This window comes from Spea bombifrons, chromosome 2, assembly GCF_027358695.1.
Source record: "Spea bombifrons isolate aSpeBom1 chromosome 2, aSpeBom1.2.pri, whole genome shotgun sequence".
NCBI lineage: Eukaryota > Metazoa > Chordata > Amphibia > Anura > Pelobatidae > Spea > Spea bombifrons.
The window spans coordinates 86,167,154-86,188,825 of record NC_071088.1 but is presented as its reverse complement, the minus strand read 5'-3'; the positions used below and the strand labels follow the sequence as shown (position 1 = coordinate 86,188,825).

The 21,672-nt window shown below is 39.3% G+C and overlaps 1 protein-coding gene across 1 annotated transcript; it reads left to right on the top strand.

Moving 5' to 3' along the window:
• The first annotated feature begins 1,577 nt into the window (after positions 1-1,577).
• Positions 1,578-21,509, top strand: PRPS2 (phosphoribosyl pyrophosphate synthetase 2). The gene is made up of 7 exons (XM_053455036.1): positions 1,578-2,147; positions 10,383-10,566; positions 14,328-14,426; positions 15,776-15,900; positions 17,711-17,884; positions 18,181-18,340; positions 20,424-21,509. Exons 1-7 carry the CDS (start codon positions 2,026-2,028, stop codon positions 20,514-20,516), a joined length of 957 nt encoding a protein of 318 aa, XP_053311011.1. The 5' UTR covers positions 1,578-2,025; the 3' UTR covers positions 20,517-21,509.
• The last annotated feature ends 163 nt before the right edge of the window (positions 21,510-21,672 follow it).

Genomic DNA, 21,672 nt, shown 5'->3' with positions numbered 1-21,672 from the left:
TTGTATAGGCGATTGGGGTAGTTCTGCCACTTTACAGATCTTCAGTCAGGCCTCACCTGGAGTATTGTGTACAGTTCTGGAGACCCCATCTCAAGAACAATATTGACACATCGGAGAGAGTTGAGAGGAGTGCTACAACAATGGTTTGCAGCATAAAAAGAAGAGAAAGGCAAGATGTAATTTAAACATTTAATACTTAGATTAATTTAGGAGGCAAGCTTATCTGAATGGGGGAGAAAAGTTAAAACAAGAGGTCATAGTCTAAAAGGTAAGGCTCAGAGGCTTAGATGTAATTTGAGGGTGTTTTCTCTCACCAGAAGGTTGGTAGATAAAGAGAACTGCTTCCCATCAGAAGTGGTAAAGGTTAATACAGTGATAAAATTTTATGTATGAGACAGACATAAAGCTACTCCTGACTAGCAGTCCTTACATGTGGGAACCACGGGCAGACTAGATGGGCTGAATGGTTCTTTTGTCGTCAAACTCAATGTCCTTACTAAACGAGTGGAAGCAAGCATTTAAGGATAAGACGACCGTGCAAGCCTCATTATCACGGAGCATGAGTGTGAGCAATGCACTAGATTCCAATTCTTAACCATGCATCATAGTTAGTACTTTCCGTACTGTTTTGTTGCTTGGTTGTCAATGTCCTAAGACAAGCTTATTTCTTTACAGAGACTTGTGGGAATTTCAGTCTGTTTTTACCTCACAATGGAGTTGTTTGGGCAGTTTATAAACAATTGGGGACAGCTCTGTAAAAACGGCTTCTGCGAATAACAATGAGGTTTATTTACTAAAAAGACTAAACACCGACCTGCTGATACTGAAAAATATCCACAGCTTGTGTGTGGCAGACGGTATACCAACAAACCATTTTTTTTTTTTTAATAATTTGGTGGTTTCTACAGATTTCCATTATCCAATTTGGATTTTAGCTTCGTGCCCGCACTCCTATTATTGTTTTATGTAGCGCCATCATATTCCACACCACTGTACTTTTAACTGTGTAGCTCCCGCTGTCACCCCACACACCCAGCTCGCTGCTGCCTGTTTTAGTCTCTTACATCACTTTATTGTCTAAAAATTATCATCACACCAATAACTTATAAACCAGAGGCTTGAAAGGGAGCTTAAAGGTCAACAAACCATCATAAATCCCCAAAGACCAGACTGGTCCAGAATAAAACTAGACTGAATCATTACGATTTTTTTGTTGGGGGAGGGGAGAATACATGTTTCGTATACAGCAAGAAAAATAAGGGTTGGGGAGCATCCAAGCCTTATCTGCGCTACTATCGTCAATAAAATTAAAATCTGGGATAATTGCACATTAACCAGTTATCTTAAATAAAATATTTTAAACGCGTTGGCTAAAAGAAATGTTTATCTTTGTACAGCTAAGCCGCATGTCCCTTTAAGTACAAAAAAAAAAGGAAACGTCCCTTTAAACGAGGCGAATGTGCGCTCCATTCCCGCCAGATTTCTTTGTCAACACTGCGCCGCTCGCTGCTGTGGTAAACTGAACTGCACCGTGTCTCGCAAACATATACCGCGGCGTGGAGGCTGCCTGGGCCATGATGGCTGCCGGCTTTGGGCACGAGTGATAACGTAAGGCTGTGCCACTGGCACCAAGCAGCGTGATATGCGGGACACGTTGGAAGCCCCCTCCATTATAAACACCCTCCAGCGACCGCGCCATGTGCACCCAGTCAGCACGATGGGAGGGGACATGCTGGAAAGGGGTTGTCTTCTTCAACAGGACACAACCAGCATCACTTCCTTTCCACAAACTACTCCCCTCCTCCTCCTCCTCCTGCTGCCGCTGCCTCCACTGCAGCCACATGACACCTAGATCTGCACCCTGAAGCAGAAGGGAAGGAAGGATATCCATTAAAAAGAAAAGAAAAAATCCTTGTCGCCTTCTCCTCCGCCCTTCGTGGCTTCTTTCTTCCCTTCTGCTCCCGGCTTGCACAAGGTGTCCCCTTCTTCCTCCATTTAGTATCTTCTCAAATCTACACAGTCGCCATGCCTAATATTGTCCTCTTCAGCGGGAGCTCCCACCAAGATCTCTCCCAGAAAGTCGCCGACCGGCTCGGGCTGGAGCTGGGTAAGGTGGTCACCAAGAAGTTCAGCAATCAGGAGACCAGGTGAGTGCGTGACCATTAGGGTCTAAGGGTGGAATCACGCGTGGGTCATGTGTAGCGCTCTGTTCCATGACATCACACCTAAAATAAACACGCACCTAGCAGTATCAGCAAGCCCGTGCTGACCTACATAACCTTATGGTGCCGGATCCATTGGGACATATTGTTTGCCAGTCAATCAACAAGGAGTCCCAGCCTCCTTCCCAGGCAAAATCAATGCTGCGATGGGTTTAAAAGACATGGCAGATGCCCACATGGTTTCCATTCATAAATATGTTCCCAGATCCCCACGTTTTGCGTGGGATGGTTTTCGTAATATAGATGGGGCTCTTGTGTTGGACAGCTCTGTGCATGTTAACATGTAATAGAAACGTGTCTTAGCTCGATGACAGCCTGTTTCACCACAAAACGAGTTCCTGATTGCTCCTCGATGTGATTTCTCTATAGGGAGCTTGCTTCTTAAAACTGTCCCCCTACATTTTATGGGTAGTTGATGCCGGAAAGGGTTAATGCTCTTCTGAAGCCATTCGGTAGCTCTTAAATTGGATTATACCATGGCTGCATGTCTCCCAGAGTCCTGTTTAGCGCATGATGCCTGGCTAAAGCTGGCTAATGCTGGAATGCATCTGTTATCCCCCCCCACCCCCCTATGGGATAGACAGCAATGCTTGGGCTCCTGGGAGCTTGGTTACTAATGCACATCCCAACAAAACTAACAATGTGAATTTTATTTCCCAGTCCGCTACTATTTTACAGTCCGCTACTTAAAAGGAAATTGACGCCATAATGTTACTTCTCGCTACAAAAGAAACATCTCAAATTAGAAAGAAGTGACCTAAGTATGTTGTAAAGGGTCATGTGATCACTTAGAACACTCACTGCTTGCTGTGATGTCAAAACTACACAAAAAAAAGTTCTTGCTAATCACTGATATTAAATATACTACACGTGGACATTATATATGCTGCAAAGGTTAAGCTATTGAAGCTCAATAAATAGGATAAAATAGGAGGCTTGACTAATTAGGTTATGTTGCTTAGATAAAAAAAAATGTATTTCTTGATCATTATAGCGCCGTTATATTCAGCAGTGCTGTGCAATTATGTGTAGATCTCTTATATGTTAAAAAGATAATCTTGAAACTGTATTAGGATTGTAGTACAAAGACATGCATTATTTATTACATACTGTATGACCCCACATGGCTGCCTGCACATGCGCTGCAAGGACAAGTTTAAATCAGATTTCAGTCTTTGAGGCTAGAATGCTAGTCTGTTGCTGTTAGAGCATTAAATATTTTTATTCCAAAGATAATAAATACATACATATAGAGCGCGTTTCAATATGTTTTATATCACAGACTATTAGCACATAAAGAATAGCACTCATAGTATCAGCATTGCGAAGGTTGTGCGTAGGAAGCTTTGTTTGTGTTCTTTATGCTTATGGGACCCCCCGCCAATACTTTATTGGATGTGTCTTTTGTGTTAAATAGATTGTCTAGTCTAGGTTTGGGTTTTTTGTGTGTTTAATGTATTGGAGATGGGAAGATTAAACCTCAATGTTTTAAACATTAGAACGCAGTTGCTATACTCATAAAAAAAAAAAAAAAAATCAATTTTGGAGCAAAGTGGTACATTTACAGATATCAGCAGAAACAATCTACTAGTTTTAATAAGACAACATAATTATTTTTGTTTCCTGTACAAAAAAGTCAACATTTAATATTTTTTTTATAATTTTGTGAGACTAGTTTGAAAATTGCATCATCATTTTAAAATTTGTGATGGAACCTGGAACTCCACTTTTAATTACCCAGCTGAAAAAAGCATGAGCATGTTTTTAAATAACTTGGTTTTTTTAGAAATTGCTACTTTTTATCTGATCTCTATTTGAAAGCAAATTTTGCATGACTTTTCATTTTGCAGCAGGAGGAGACTGCAACGAGTTCCCATGAACTACAAATAAGTGTAAAATAAATATAGGCCTTTAGCTGAATGTTTATCCTTCATGTCCAGCTGCCTTGGCTATACTGTGCTATAAAATAACAGCAAATAATTTCTAACTTGCAAATTCTAGTACCATCCTCATCAAGCTGAAAGGGAATATCTGTAATTATGTCAGTATATAATATAAGTTAAAATGCGCAAGTGTATCAAACTATTTCTAATATTTGTAATTCAGATTTTGGCTTCGTGTTTACGGAGCCTTTTTTATCTCCCATTTCAGATTCATGAAATTCATAAATATGTATAATGAATTCAATTAAACTTTGGATTTCTTTTTTTCCACAGTTTAGATTGTCTTTCAACAGGTAGAGAAGGTGAATGCAACTTGATCCTGTGCAGAACAGATTCTCAGATAGCTTAATAGACTGAATCAGCTTCCAAAAAGGGGGACAGATAGGCACAGAATACATTCCTAACAGGTTTTGTTGGGTCACAAGAAGCTTAGCTGTTTTTTTGTAAGCTTTGTTATCAACTCTCTGTAAACAACATCAGGAGAAAGGCATAAAAAATATTATAATGTTAAAAGTATATTTCCAAGTATGTATAAATACAGTGCTCACTTTGTTCTTTTTTTATTTTATTTCTGTTTCCAACATAATGTTTCATGAGGTTGTAAATTTCCTAGTAAAATATACATAGTAACATAGGTTGTATTTAAACCTAAGTCCATCAAGATCAGCCCTTCTACCTATCCTAACTGCTTTTCATCTAAAAAAAAAATGAAGAAAAAAAACCCAATTAAGCTATTTTTTTGCGACTACAAAAGGCAATCTGATTTCTCCTTTGAGCGTAGAGGAGGGGAATAACCCTGTTAGAGGTTATAAGCATTTGGTTGTGAGGCATTCATCAGTTACATGATTGATCTCAGATGCATGGAGTATGCGTCTTACCCAGACTGGTTCTATGTGTAGTAATGGAGACTTTTCTCACCCATACTAACATATGGTCTAGTTATCTTTTTATGCAAGCCCTTTACTGCCTGTGAAACTTTGACGATATTGTATAATATAGATCTCCGCTGCATACAACAGATTAGAACAAACTTTTGGCAGCTACTAGCAAAATGACTATTGGTGACTATTTCACATGCATATGCTAGTTGATTGCGTCCGAACACACCCAGAGGTCTGAAGACATGCAGTAAAGGTAATGTGTCTCATTTATTCTTTTAGGACCAGAATACTAATCAGACCTAAAATGCATCACATAAGAAAATACAAGATATAGCTTCGTATATCTATACCTTCTTAAAAATTCATTGCAGAACAAAGGCTGGGTGACATTAAAAGGCAGCCATCAGCATGTGTGAAAGCAGCAAATACGACTAGCATCTGCCAACTTGGCTTTCCAGTCAGGACCCTGAAAAAGGGGCATTTTCAGTACATTTTGTCTGTAGATGGTAGATCGGCCACTATGCATTATTGTTTATACCTGCCGTGAGCAGTTGGAATCGTGTTTCCCAACACCCTTAGTGAGAGTGTATAATACAAAATAGTGTGAAGAGCATTAGAAATGAAGAATGGTGGTTGAGGATGGTAGCACTTAGTTTTTATTACAAGATAACTTAGATAATGACTTGGATCACATATTATTGAGCACCTCGTACATATGGTTGAAGACAGCCAATGTGTCAAGTTCTTGTGTGGCCTTAGATTGTGTATGTTCCCAGCTGGAAATTTCTGCCAATCCGCTTGCCCGTGATGTGTAAGAAAATCTGAAAATGAAAATTTATATGGATAACAGTCAGATTTGAAGCACAGTTTCTCTCTCTGCCGATCTTTTTTTTTTTTCTTTCATACAGTTTAGTCTCGTTAAGTTTTACAGTAGTCATTACAATTCTTGCCCTTTCACCTTTGTCTTGCCGTAATGCAGCGAGATAAAAGGGACAGATATGAAGCATTCAACTGCTTTATACCTTATGTGCTACCCGTGTTATACGCATAGTAGTAAAACCAAAAACACGAATAGTCTGAACCGAGGCGTAAAACTTAACCTTACCATTCTTCTTGCATAGCAGAGATTACTTTTTTTTTTTTTTTTTTTTTTTTTGCCTGGTGTTCATTCTCTAAATTGCTTAAATCCTGGTATTTATTCTACATAATTGTTTTACAGGCTAAAAGAACAGTTATGTAGAATGCAATGCATTAATGTGTCCTCGTCTGTACCCTGCTAGGTGACTACGGTAGTCACGTTTCTATCTATGCTTTCTAGATATGAAAGATTAAGACTGCAGTGCAGTTAGATTTTAAAGCACTATGGTTTTCTTGACATTTCTAAACATCTGCTGTTGACTTTGGAAGGTCAGCTTAATGCCCATATATCATAGGTCACTCAAATAATATTCTTTGCAATACAGGCACGTAGATAATGTTTATGTGCCTTTACTCACGTACAAAAAGCGTGTCTGTAGCCTGAAATCTCAGTGTTTCTCAGAGGTGTATGGAATATTTCACCCAATTGATTAGGCAGACCTCTATAACGCGTAGTTGAGTTCACATGAGAATTCTCTAGGGACAGTCTAAGCCTTTTTAATGAACGGTTACGGCTGTGGCATGTTCAACTCTCCAGCATACTCCCAATTTAGTGAATACATCTCTTGGTCAAAGAACATTGGAGATTTCTGACACCTTCAGCGCTATGAACAAGGATAACTCTGATGCAAAATAGTAAAAGTAAGTCGCCTCGGCAAGCAGTGGAATGCCATCTATGTAGCAACCATGTTTGTTCATATTATTTTCACCGTTTAATAGTAACCTACTACATTTTTGTTTGATCATCTTTCAAGAGAGCCACACTTGGCAACGGACGTTTTAGCACTGAATTTGGTAGTGTTTGTTGTCTATAACGCTAGCGCAGATACTCTAATCCATTGGATCTCGCTTCTTCTCGTATTTGGAACCAGTGACTAATCCACTGTACTCGTGTAACGATTTTGGAATGTTTTTTGCTTGCAAGCACTTCCTTTTCAGCAGGGTATTATAACATTACGTTTGCACTGAATGGGCTGATGGAATGCTGGCTACCGCTTATGCATGAGTAGCGTTTGCCTTGTTTGTTGTTGTACCGACACCAGAATGTGATTATTTGGCTGCCAAAACTGAACGTGTCACTGGATAATACTGTAAGTTTAAATGAGAAGTATTTCTGACCGGCAGAATCCAGACATTCCTTTCTCTTAAAGGTGCCGTCCGCCGATTGTCCTAGTGTCCGTGCTATTAATGTACACTAAGCTTTGGCCTTGGTGCTGAAATAGTCTACCTGTAACTTTAAGAGCGTTAACCCCAAGACTTTGCTGTGACCTCTGCTCACATTCCGCCTTTTAATTATTTATAAAAGTCTTCTGAATCCCGAATTCACATCTATGGAACATTTCTATTGTAGTCTTGGAGACAAAGTCAAGACTCTGAATACCAAACTACACCTGCCGTTAAACACGTACAACCAGTGCGGAGCCGGCTAAAGAGGTGCAATCTGAGCTGGATACACACTTGCACCTGTCTGGTGGATGTTGGAAACCCGGTTGCCGAGAGATTACTCATTAGTCATTTAGTGATTTTGGGTGGAAAATGTTAACCATTGCACATGCTTTGTTTGGATGAGTACAGACCTGTTCTTTTTGGTGTGTGGTGTTTAAAAACATTGTTTCCCATGCACCAGGACCTTAAAGGTGGTGACCAGGCAAAATCAGCCTTTGGCGCTATCCAGTAGGATACAGCTAGTGTATTCATCAAAAGAATATGTGTTGGCAATAGAAACAATGTTTACCCAAGTGGAGCCTTTCAGCACAACGTCGCATGTATGTCTGTTTTTTTGTTTTGGGTTTTTTTTTTTATTTTATTTTTTTAACTTAAATTGAGTGGCATTGCTTAGTTTTCCTATTCTCTGTTGTAATCTGATTTATCCTCAACTATATGTTGTGGTTCTGTTTGAGTTTCTGTAACGTATTATATAAGGCTTCAAGAAAAAACAAAAAAAAATATCAAAATGCATTCTAGGATAGAACTGAGCAAAAAATCTCTAGAATTGCTTTAAAGATTATAATTTTTTTTTAAAATGTATTTTAGCAGCAATTATACTAACTTACAGAAGGCTGATGGATAAGTAAATGAGCTTTAATGATATTCAGGTAATGTTTATTAAGCGTCTTTGTAGGGTTCGTGCTGGAAAGTTACAGATAAATGAGATTACGTATTCCCTTGGTGCAGTGTCGCACATCTTGAGTCTCGTCTTCTAGAACATAATGCATCGGTACGCTTGGAGCCAACGATACAGGGCCTGATGTGGTTGGGTAGTAAAGTTAAAAGGTTTTTCTTTTAGACAAGGCAACAGACTGACTAAGGGTTACTGATTTCTTGTCTGTTGTAATGCTGACACGGTAACCGACAGAACAGTCCGTAACGTGAGAAATATAGGTTATATTATTTTTAATGAAAACCAATAAAATACAAAATAATAGTTCTCAATCCCGCCTTTATGTCTCCTTTTTATTTATACCTAGCGACCTTTTTCTGAACTATGCTTTTACTTGGCTGTCAATGTCTGCCATGAATTCTAGATCTCTCTAGTTTGTCCTAAGCAACATTTGCTTATTCTGGTTTACCTGGCAGGTTTCCACAGGAAAAAAAACCACTTGCCTATGCAAACAAGTATTCACTGCTTGCAATGCAAACAGTGTTCTTGTTTTGAATAATCTCTTTCCATGTGACAAATTAAGTTGCTATCCTAATGACGGCAATAAAAGCATAATACCCCTTATTATTTCTATAGATTTGATATTTATAATGGCCAATTCTGGTGCAGTAACCATAGCAACCAATGGAATGCTCCTGCTCATTGCTCTTTACCAGAATCTTTTTATAGACATGTTCCCAATTCACAGTGCATATGATAAACGCCATCAAGCCTCGAGCAAACATTTGCCGCTTACATGTTAATGTGACAAGGGTGACAGGGGGTTGTCCTTTCTACATTGCTTTAGCTTGGCCATTTTGTTCTAAACTTAAACCAGGGGTGTAGAGTATATGTTCTGATGATTTTGCCATGACCTTGGTATTCTTGACCTTGTTTGCCATGACCTTGGTTGTTTTACCCAGGACAAAGTTAATTTAAATATATATAAAAAAGAGAGATCCTGCAGATTGCACCATTTTTAAAACTTTTCACCAGATTCTTTACCTGTAGGAGATATCGACAAGCTAAAAGCCGATTGCCTACGTAGCGTTTTTTGAGTTTGAATGGGTATTCCTATTTACACTTATACTTATATTCAATTGAAAGATAACGGGTAAAGTGTATGTTTTCAGACTTGACAAATGATTCTTATGTAAATCTTCATATTTACAATTTAATTCCAATGTTCTCTTCATTTCCCTATGTAACCAGTATACCTTTTTTTTTTTTTTTATGCAATTTCCAAAAAAAAAAAAATCAACAAGCTAAGTGATTGACCCTTGATCCTGGGCTGGTTGTCTATTTGTTCTTGACGATTACAGTCTTTGGCCAAATTGTGAACGATTATTAGCATCTCGGTGTAGTATTAACTAAAAATGCAGACTTGCTGATTCTTTTTTGTTGTTGAAATATTCAGGCACGTCTCTGTCCATTTCATATCACCAGTGTTTTCACACATTTGTTTTGCGTGTAACATTTCCATACTTTATCAGCGTGTGAAAAAGTAAAATCCAAAGCATTTGTATGTTTTGGTATGTGTGTTTATTGGTAACCAACTTTTAGGCACCTGTTTTGCTTTATGGTATAACTTAGTAAAAAAACATATATTAGGAATTCACAAAATGGATTAATTAAAGTAAAACATAGATGTAATGTGATTGTGTCCATTAGAAAAGGAACCTAGACCTGGCTACAAATGGTTTTGCACATATGCGTGCTTACATACCCAGGTACACGGTGATAACAGAATAAGCTGTCTCCTTATCTGAAATTTCTTAGAGCAGTCTGTTGAGATCATCTGGGTGTTTGAGCTTTCTAAGCAAAATTATTAAAAATCAATGAAACTCAACGCAAACAAAATTGTAGCAGTAGAGGTCTTTCTCACACACACACTGGTCATTGACCTTATTTTCTGCATTTCTTCATTTCACTACCCATTACCTTCTGCTAGAAGAAGAATGCAAAGAGAAACTGTCTCAGTGTATCAGACTGGGTGTACTGTCTGAAAGGGTAGTTGTGTTTTGTTTATTAATTAAATGCATCTTTTTTTCTCTCACAGTGTAGAGATTGGGGAAAGTGTTCGAGGAGAAGATGTCTACATCATCCAGAGCGGTTGCGGTGAAATCAATGACAACCTGATGGAACTGCTTATTATGATTAATGCCTGCAAGATTGCGTCGTCTTCTAGGGTAACTGCAGTTATCCCATGCTTCCCATATGCCAGACAAGACAAAAAAGATAAGGTAAGTGCCTCCTTAACTAGCGAGCTGTTTCCACTAATATCGCCATGTGAAAACCAACTTCAGCTCCAGTGGGTACAAATGCCAGCTTGCAAATATATTTTTGATCTTTTTATAATGCTACAAGAGGATTGGGTGTATAAACACAGATCCCGATAAGAACATGGAGAATGGTGGTGAAATAATAAAAATGTTTGTCCTTTTTAAATTGTGGTACGGTAGGAAGGAATCCTTTTAGTTAAGAGACAGGATGAGGGGCACAACAAATAAACTAAACCCTATAAATCATAAAACGCTCATCCTGTCTCAAGTTATTTGTTGTGTTTGTAAGGAAGCGTTGGTTGATATTGATTGCTGATATGACCATACCTGGGACCGCTCTGGGTTTCGCCTGGAGACTGGGAGAAGCACTGCTTTTCCAGGTAGACCCCAGAATCTTCTGGGTAAGTCCTGGCTGCATCTGGCAAAGGGGGTACCGGGTAGCTGGAGCCTAAAAGTTCCCAGGTATGGATATTACTTGAAAATGCATAGGTTTTAGTGTTAAAATATATTTAACATGTATCGTTTGATCCTGTAACCGTTCAGCTAGGCCTTTTATGGCTCGTCTTGTTTCATGGGTAAAAAGTGATGTTACCGCCAGTTGAATGATCCTATTGGTTTTCTTTTTGTTATTTCTCTGTGGTTATAAGACTGCCTTTACAAATTTCCAATAGAATCACATGTGAAGTGTTTTTTTTTTTTTTTTTTTTGTGGAACACTACAACCATTGCAAAAAAACAATGTTTTCATTTTTTCCAAACAAATCAACAAGTGAAAAGGGCTGTTTATGAGCTCCTAACCATATGCAAAGTACAGTCTTTTGTTTCTTCCTTTCTCTTATCAACAGACCATGTATACTCATTCTGCTGTACAACCTTAAATAACTGTTGAGTAATTGCAGTTCATGTCCATTTGGTTGGCAGCATTAATACAGGACAAAAGAACATAATTACAGATTGACCTCTTAAGTGGGGCTATTACCACATTAAACACAAAAAATCAATCTGTTGTGTTTTAAACACAGTTCAGATAAACCAACTAGTATTTCAATTGCAAATTTAGTATTGACGCTAAATTTGCCGACACTAAAAAGTTATCTTTGAGAACACTGTTACTTTAAATTTGTTGTGGCTATGTAATATCTTCTAAACATTGTTTATTTTTAAGTGATTTTAACCCCTTGATAACAATTGACGGTCCATGCACTAACATCCAGTTAGCGACAATTGACGTGCCAGGACCGTCATGGCTTCAAACGGGTTCAGAAAGCGAGCTAAGTTCGCTTTCTGCACCTAAACGGTGTTGCTGTAATGCCTCGATGTCGAGGCATTCAGCAACGCTGAGATCGGCATCAGGGGCCATGTCTGGCCCCTCCCCGGGTGTCAACGTCCGCCATACACTGTATGGCCGAGGACGCCTGTTTTAAAAGAGTTTAGGAGGCCATCAACGATGAAGAAATGACACTCTGCTACAATGTAAAGTAGTGAGTGTACAGCCTGTATAACAGTGTAAATGTGCTGTCCCCTCAAAATAACTCAACACACAGCCTTGGCAACAAAAGTGAGTACACCCCTTAGTAGAAATGTCCAAATTAGGTCCAACGTGTCAATATTTTGTGTGGCCGCCATTATTTTCCAGCACTGCCTTAACCCACTTGGGCATGGGTTTCACCAGCTAGTGGATGTTAGAGATCTTGCGCTCCCCCACCTTCCGTTTGAGGATCAATAGGGTTTAGGTCTGGAGACATGCTCGGCCAGTCCATCACCTTTACCCTCAGCTTCTTTAGCAAGGCAGTGGTCGTCTTGGAGGTGTGTTTGGGGTTGTCATGTTGGAATACTGCCCTGTGGCCCATTCTCCGAAGGGAGGGGATCATGCTCTGCTTCAGTATGTCACAGTACATGTTGGCATTCATGGTTCCCTCAATGAACTGTAGCTCCCCAGTGCCGGCAGCACTCATGCAGGCCCAGACCATGACACTCCCACCACCATGCTTGACTGTAGGCAAGACACACTTGTCTTTGTACTCCTCACCGGGTTGCAGTCACACACGCTTGACACCATCTGAACCAAATAAGTTTATCTTGGTCTCATCGGACCACAGGACATGGTTCCAGTAATCCATGTCCTTGGTCTGCTTGTCTTCAGCAAACTGTTTGCAGACTTCTGAGATGACAGCCATGCAGACCAATTTGATGCAGTGTGTGTCATATGGTCTGAGCACTGACAGGCTGACCCCCACCCCTTCAACCTCTGCATCAATGCTGGCAATACTTATGCGTCTATTTCCCAAAGACAACCTCTGGGTATGATGCTGAGCATGTGCACTCGGCTTCTTTGGTCAACCATGGCAAGGCCTGTTCTGAGTGGAACCTGTCCTGTGAAACCGCTGTATGGTCTTGCCCACCGTGCTGCCGCTCAGTTTCAGGGTCTTGGCAATCTTCTTCTAGCCTAGGCCGTATTTATGTAGAGCAACAATTATTTTTTTCAGATCCTCAGAGTTCTTTGCCATGAGGTGCCATGTTGAACTTCCAGTGACCAGTATGAGAGACACCAACTTTAACACACCTGCTCCCCATTCACCCCTGAGACCTTGTACCACTAACAAGTCACTTGACACCGGGGAGGGGAAATGGCTAATTGGGCCCAATTTGGACATTTCCACATAGGGTTGTACTCACTTTTGTTGCCAAGGTTTAGCCATTAATGGCTGTATGTTGAGTTATTTTGAGGCGATGGCAAATTTACACTGTTATACAGGCTGTCCACTCACTACTTTACATTGTAGCAGAGTGACATTTATTTCTTCAGTGTTGTCACATGAAAAGATATAATAAAATATTTACAAAAACGTGAGGGATGTAGTCACTTTTGTGAGATAATGCATATACATTCCTGGTCTTTGGAGTTCTGTGTCCCTGATTCTAGCACCTGCCCTCTAAATACAGTAGAAGACCCATAGTATGTGGGCTCCTGACCATCACTTCTATATGAGCTTGTTGGACATACCATCACAAAACCAAGGGTGGAAAATGACAAGAGAAGACTATATATACAAGAATGCTCTTTTGGCTAAATGGACACATTCTCAGACACACTCCAAAATCTGGTGGCAGGTCTTCCCAGAAGAGAGAGCCTGTTTATAGCTGCAAAGGAGAGGAACATCTTCATATTAACACCCATGGTTTTGGAATGGCATGTTCTACAAGTGCATATAGGTGTGATGGTAAGGTGTCCAAATGCTTTTGGTCATATAGCATATTGATACATGAATTGCTTGAGAGTAGCTTTACGTGCAGACTTTTAAAGTAACAAAAAAATCTGCAACGCACACAAAAATGTATATAAAACATAGCAACCATGGGGTGTGTTGGGACCCAAAGGTCCTTTTCCTTAAATACACTGACGCCCCGTGGTCTGTGTTTCTAGCTGCAAGCTGATTACAACCCTGGAATGCAAACATTGCATTTCTGATATTCTGCTAATGTGTGCAATCATAGGAAAACAGAGCCTTCCAGCCAAACACTAAAGGCAGTGCCCCTGATTAGTGTGAAACTGGATCAAAGGTCACGTATTTTGTTGCTCTATTCAAGGGCAAACAATATCTGTAAATATTTTTGACTACAGGTTGACTACACAAAAATAATGCACGTTTTATGAATTCTCACAATTTTTTGTTTGTTTTGTTCTCATAAATAATTGATTTCTTCACTTTTTTTCTTCCCCAGAGCCGGGCACCCATATCTGCCAAACTGGTTGCAAACATGCTGTCTGTTGCTGGGGCTGACCACATTATTACCATGGACCTTCATGCCTCCCAGATACAGGTATTCTTCTCTAACATATGACAAAACACATCAAGCTGGCTGGAAAACCATTGTAACTTCACTGTTTAAGTTACTTGTGTGTAGCATATGAAAATGTATAACTTAAACATGCTATTGCCCATCCTTAATTGGTCTTATGAATGTGAATTGTAAAAAGTACCCCGAAGGGTTTAGGTGGTGCAATATAACACGAAATATTACAGTGATCTTCTGCATAGTTAGTGTTTTAAAGGTTCATTTAAAGAGTATACTCCCCCCCACCACACACACCCCCGTTCACAATGTGAAAGTTCTCGCCAAACTTGAGCTACTTTGACATAGCTTTATGCTTATTAGGTTGAGTGCTCCCCTATTTTGTGTATTTTTTTGAGCCATTATTTAACGTTTTCTTGATTTAATTATTTTGGATTTATTCATTTTTTATTAATGTATTTCACTGACTATTTTTTTTGTATATATTTAGTATTTTTATTAGAGGGGCACCTCAGATTAGCTCGTTAAATTATTATTAATTATCATTTTTATTTGTGGATTTAGTAATTATCTAGAGTGCCTGTCTACTTCTTTTCAGTTCTTCCACAGTGTCGAATAAAAGCGCTTGGATAGCTTCAAGAGGGAGCTTCTACTTGGATCAATAGTGTAGATCCCGTTTTTGTGCGCCCTCTAGTGGCCCCACTAATCAGTGCTCTGCGCAGTGTAGCACCATAGGGGGTACTCTATACATCTCTGCACATTCCCATATACAGAAAGGTCTTTCTCAGAACCTGATGACATGTGCTACAGCTGGTTAACTGGGTGGTGTTTTCTCATTAGTAGTTTTGGTTCAGCAAAATAAACTTTGATGTCCACAGAATAAAAATGTATGCCTCTTTAAAGGCTCTCTGACATACTGCTGTCATATACACCTTCCTTTTGTGGTATAAACCACAGGAAACTCTTACACGTGTTATATATGCTGCCTTGAATGTCATTTGTTGGTTGTAAGAGGAAAGGAAATTAATTAGTTTGGAAACATGGCATGTGGCAGTAGATGAGCATTTTGGCTCATGCTGCCTGCAGGCTTTTCCCTACTGTATAATCCTCTAACGTTATTCAGTCCCTGCTCTTGTCTTGTATGTGTTGGCCAAGTGCATATCCCATGCATGTTTAAATCCCTTTACTGTATTAACCAGTACCACTTCTCTTATGACACTGGTCACTTGTACCCACCACTCTCTCACATGACTTCTCTGCTGTCCTTCATGCTATACATTTTTCACATGATTTTTTAGTACTTTTTATTGTGTAAACCATTTGCCATTTATTGGTTCATAATTGGTACTAGGAACATTTGTGTTTTTATTTTCCAGGGATTCTTTGACATTCCTGTTGATAACCTATATGCAGAACCAGCTGTACTTCAGTGGATCAGAGAAAATATCCCAGAGTGGAAGAACTCGATCATCGTGTCTCCTGATGCTGGAGGTGCCAAAAGGTAATGATAACCAAGTACAAAACCTTACAATGCAGAGCAGGATACCGGAAACAAATAGTCCTGCTAGAGAGCACATAGGAGAGAACATAAGTGTTCAAAAACATCGTACTAACATGTAACCCTGTCACTCGGGATGTTATCCTAGGCATAGGGCAGCAGATCCAGGGGAGTGGTGGTTGCCCTGGCATAAATCTCTCATGGTTAGGCTCCCTGCCACGATGCTGCTCAATTCGTTCGGTTAAAATAGGGATCTTTGATCTACCTAGCTGGCCATTTATAGTATGGAGGACTGTGCCGAGTCAGCACAGATACACACAGCGCCGGAATATGATATCCTAGGCCTGGCTGCTGAGAGCAGGCATAAGACGGCACTGAAAGTAAAGACACCGCTGCCTGATCTGTGGAAGAGCCAAAGGTCTATATGTATTGAGAAGAAATAGACATACTTTTCTGATATTTTGTATTTTATTCTGAAGCTGCAGTTGTGTAACACTGAATAGGGCTACAACTAACAATTATTTTCATAATCTATTAGTTGGCCGATTTTTTTATTTTTTCGATTAATTGGATACAAAAAATAATGAAAATAATTTAATGAGCAAATTGGATGTTATAAACAAACATCAGAATAAAAACTGCCCCCCAGTTATTGCACATCTGAGCCCAGGCTTGCCACACTGCCTCCCAGATATGCCTTATACCCCCAGAAATGCCATTCCGCCCTGATATGCCACTCTGCCCTCCCCTGATATGCCACTCTGCCCTCTGATATGCCTTATACCCCCAGATGTGCTACTCTGCCCACCCCAGATATACCCCTCTACCCCCTCTAGATATGTCTTATACCCCCTATATGCCACTGTGCCCTCTGATATGCCTTATACCCCAATTATGCCTTATAAACCCCCCCCCCCCCGACTTACCCCCTGGCAAGGCTACATACTCCTTGGTGTCTAGTCGGAGCAGCTGGTGGAAAAAAATATATTCGATAAAATCGATTCAACTAATGGATAATGAAATTCATTATTATCGATTTATTGTAGCCCTAATCCTGAAACACAGTGCCCTAATGTGCGAATCGGCTAACTTAATATAAGCCAATAGCCCATAAACTAAGTTCACTTTAATTCCTATTTGTTTCCTGTCTGTAATTTCTTGGTAAACGATTGTGAAATGTCAGCACACCACTGAATAACCCCTAGAGGTCACTGTTACCACAAAGATCTAAATTCTCCTGTTTGAGAATTGCAAGCGCATATAGTGGTTAGGTAAAAGAATTTTAGCATGCTGGTTATTTGTGCACAGAAAGGTTTCCCACACTATTTATATGGAATTGTTAAATAAGTAAATACACATTTCTTAGCTTTGTATGCGTGAGGCTGACTCTTAAAATTGTTTAGGAGTCGGGGAGATGTTTTCCTTTGGTGATCACTTTATTATGTGAAATGTAATTTGCAATGGACCACCTCTATTGAATCTTAGATCTTTCTGAAAGGGGTTGCTGCCTTTAATCTTGTTTCTCGGGAGATATTACTTTACCTTTTATAGGGTCCAACATTTAATTCACTTGTAGTGGGGTATACAATTCTGAATGAATTTAGAACCTTTAACAAAGTTTCTATACAAAGGTAGATTTGGACTGAATTTACATTCAGATTCTCATTTTCTGTAGGATGTGCTTGCATTGATTTCATCTCTTTTCCATCTGTAAACACTAAGGATGTCCATCATTAAATAAAATGACAAAGTACATTGTATGAAATATTTACCTAATTATGAAAAATGAAATGTTCAATTCATCTGTCCATAGGGTTACATCAATCGCTGATCGGCTGAATGTTGAGTTTGCTCTGATCCACAAGGAACGTAAAAAAGCCAATGAAGTGGACAGAATGGTGTTGGTCGGGGATGTGAAGGACCGTATTGCAATTCTGGTTGATGATATGGCTGACACATGCGGCACCGTATGCCATGCTGCTGACAAGTAAGTACTTGCAAGACAAAGTCAAAATATTCAGTTCTAACAATTTCTAGCAATGCAGTTACACTTCATGTATTACAAATTTAAAATCATTATTATTGTGATTTTTTTTTTTTCTCTTCTACGTACTATGGATATAATATAAAACATGTAGTTTTCTTCCAACCTTAGTTATAAATTATTATACACAACCTGTTACTTTGTATTTGTTTTCTTTCTCAAGTGCCCTGAAAACATTTATCATATTCAATATTTTCTTCTGGTGGTTTTCTAAGTCCCCCTTTTTCATTTTTTCATAGATTGCTATCTGCTGGTGCAACAAAGGTTTATGCCATTTTAACGCACGGGATTTTCTCTGGACCAGCTATATCTCGAATCAATAACGCAGCTTTTGAGGCAGTAGTGGTGACAAACACAATACCCCAAGAGGATAAAATGAAAGCCTGCTCAAAGATTCAGGTATTTTTAGTAGTAGTAGTAGTAGTAGTAGTAGTAGTAGTAGTATCTTGTAATTATTGTAATTTGATACATGACTGATCTAGTGTGTGATAAATACCATAAAAATAAATATATATTTTTTTCTTCAAATTATAAAGGGGTATTTTCAAAGATAATCAGTAGAGTTGTGTCAATCAGCTTTACAAAACAATGGTTCAATGATTTGAAGAACCCAATGTTGTTTGATGTGGACAATTTGAGAAACCAGCTTGTAGTCTTAGTTATTTCACTGATTCACATTGGCTGCATTGTAGACTGTGTTCTGGGTGGCACCAATCATTTGCTGTGATGAGCTGCAAGCATTTTAGCGTAGGCAGATACAGATTGTTATAAGAACACCCTGAAGTGTATTAACTAAACCATGGCCCTCATATACCTATGAGTTTTAAAGGGCTGACCCTCTACCCTGCAGCAACAGTAGATTTTGGCCTGCATAATGTATAGTAATATGGGAATAGTTCCTGAAAGTCATGTCATAGATTTCGCTGGGCGTTTAGAAGGGCCAAGAAGAAGCACACTGGGTTTGACCATTCAGAGCACACACACTGATGTCAATATTATTAAACATTGACCACTCCTGTAATGCATGGGCCTTTCGAGCAGCTATCGATGATAGGCTGTTATTTACAGCAACAAAATCTGCAGACGCCCCTTTGGTTAGCTGGGTCCACTTGGTGAATTAAGTTTACTCTATTGGTCTGTGCATTTGCTACAGTTGCGTTGTGCTCTACATTAGATAATTATCCAATACACACATCTAGTTACGCAAAATGGCGTTTATTCACTAAAGCAGCAGTTTGCAGGAAAGTTGTAGTTCCTACCCACTAACTTCGTTGTGCAATGTACAGGGCCACCCCTGGCACGTCTTCTGCAAGATTGATTTAATTATGCATTATACATCAATCAGCCATAACATTATGACCACTGATAGATGAAGAGAATAAAACTTAAAATCTTGCTATCGTGGCACCTGTCACCTGTCACCTGTCACCGGGTGGGATATATTAATCAGCAAGTGAACATTTCCTCTTCAAAGTTCATGTGTTAGCATGAGAAATGGGCAAGTGTAAGGATCTGAGCGATTTTGACAATGGGCGAATTGTGATGACTGGGTCAGAGCATTTCCAAAACTGCAGCTCTTGTGGGATGTTCCCAGGCTGCAGTGGTCAGTACCTGTCAAAAGTGGTCAAATCCAACAGATGAGCTACTGTAGCTTAATATGCTGGGAAAGTTAATGCTGCATCACAGTTTGTTGCATATGGTGCCGCATAGCTGAAGATCAGTCAAGGTGCCCATGCTGACCCCTGTCCACTGCCGAAAGTGCCTACAAGGGGCACATGAGCATAAGAACTGGACCACGGAGCAATGGAAGAAGGTGGCCAGGTCTGATGAATCACATTTTCTTTTACATCATGTGCACATGGCACCAAGATGCACTATGGGAAGAAGGCAACCTGGTGTAGGCGGTGTTATGCTTTGGGCAATGTTCTGCTGGGAAATCTTGGGTCCTGCCATTCATGGGGATGTTACTTTGACATGTACCTTCTACCTAAGCATTGTTGTAGACCATGCAGATTGTTGCAGATCATTCCCTGATGGCATTGGCCTTTGTCAGCAGGATAATGCGCCCTGTCACCAAGCAACAATGGTTCAGGAATGATTTAAGGAACACGAGTTCAAGGTTTTGACTTGGCCTTCAAATTCCCCAGATCTCCATCCAATCGAGCATCTGTGGGATGTGCTGGACAAAAAAGTCCAATCCATCTGCTGCTAACTCAGTGCCAGATACCACAGCATCTTCAGAGATCTAGTGGAGTCCATGCATCGACGGGTCAGGGCTTTATTGGTGGCAAAAGGGGGACCTACGCAATTTTAGGCAGGTGGTCATAATGTTATGCCTGATTGGTGCATAGGGACAAACTTCCCTCAATAACTTTATATCAAGGTAAAATGTAACAATGTTATCCTTTCTAAAGTCCCCTTTTAAGTTAATTTTGTGGTGCATTGCATATTTAATCCTTGTGTCTTGCTTCTCTCTCTGTAGGTTATTGACATATCTATGATTTTGGCAGAAGCAATCCGAAGGACTCACAACGGCGAATCTGTGTCTTACCTCTTCAGCCATGTCCCCTTATAAGTTTTCTGCTTCCTGTACACAGCAGGCCTCTCCTGGTCCTTTTTAAAGCAACGTTAACTATAATCCAGATAATAAATACCTATTTAGCAGTTTCAAAAATGTGTACTCCTTCCCTCCTTGGAAGAATATTGTCTAGCAAGAACATAGTAATTTAAATGCTTTCTTTTTATGAAAGTGCTGAACGTACAGCCCTGGTTTCAAACTAGTAATACATTTTGTTTCTATTTAAAATATATATATATATGGACATTTGGATACAGTTTTATGCCTTGCACAAGATGAATTATTGGTGAATAAATCTCGCCAGGTAGTTCAGACATTTTGAATGTTAACCTTTTCCAGTGAAAGGCTAGGGATTGTTTGGGGGGAAGGTGGGATATGACGACTGGAGACATGGATTCATACAATTTTGTAAGAAGTTTAAATCTTTATAATCTTAGCAGACAAGTGTTCTATGCGTAGACTCCTCTCACTCAACTATTGGTGGCTTAACTTTGTTCAAATTCTTTACAACACTGGGCATTGGCAAGCCGTCTTAGCACTGTAACCCTACTTTATTTTATATTTTTCCATGATTTTCATGTTCTCTTTCATTTAAAATGTTTTTCAAGTTGCCTCCTGTGCATGCCACACTGTTGTTGCTAATTAGCGTGCTACAAAAGTTAACACTGCTTTCCAACAAAATAGCTTTTTTAAATGGTCTGCATTGTCAGTGTCACTACTAGAACATCATCAAATATCAAAATAAATATGTAGAATTCTGTCTTGACCAAGAGCAACTTTATCAAACCTGATTAAAAACATGATGTACCAAAGTTGGGTTTAGTAAAAGCCGTACAATGCATTACCTCTTGTATTTTTTTATATAATGGTCTGTTTTGTGTAGTTTTTTTTTTGTTATTTTCTTTCCAGAATGGGTCTCTGTTGCTATTTGTGTGAAACAAATATTTTTGCTTAAACATCATCAATAAATTGTAAGAGTTCCAAGTGGAATCATTTATTCTGGTGTTAATTTTTATTTCTTAAGGTATTTTAATATAAAAGTGTGTGAGTACCCTTCTGACATGTGATTGCGTTGTATCTACATTTTTCACAAAATGAGTAATTGTAAGAAAAGTATGTGTTATAATCTTAGGATAAAATATCACTGGATTTA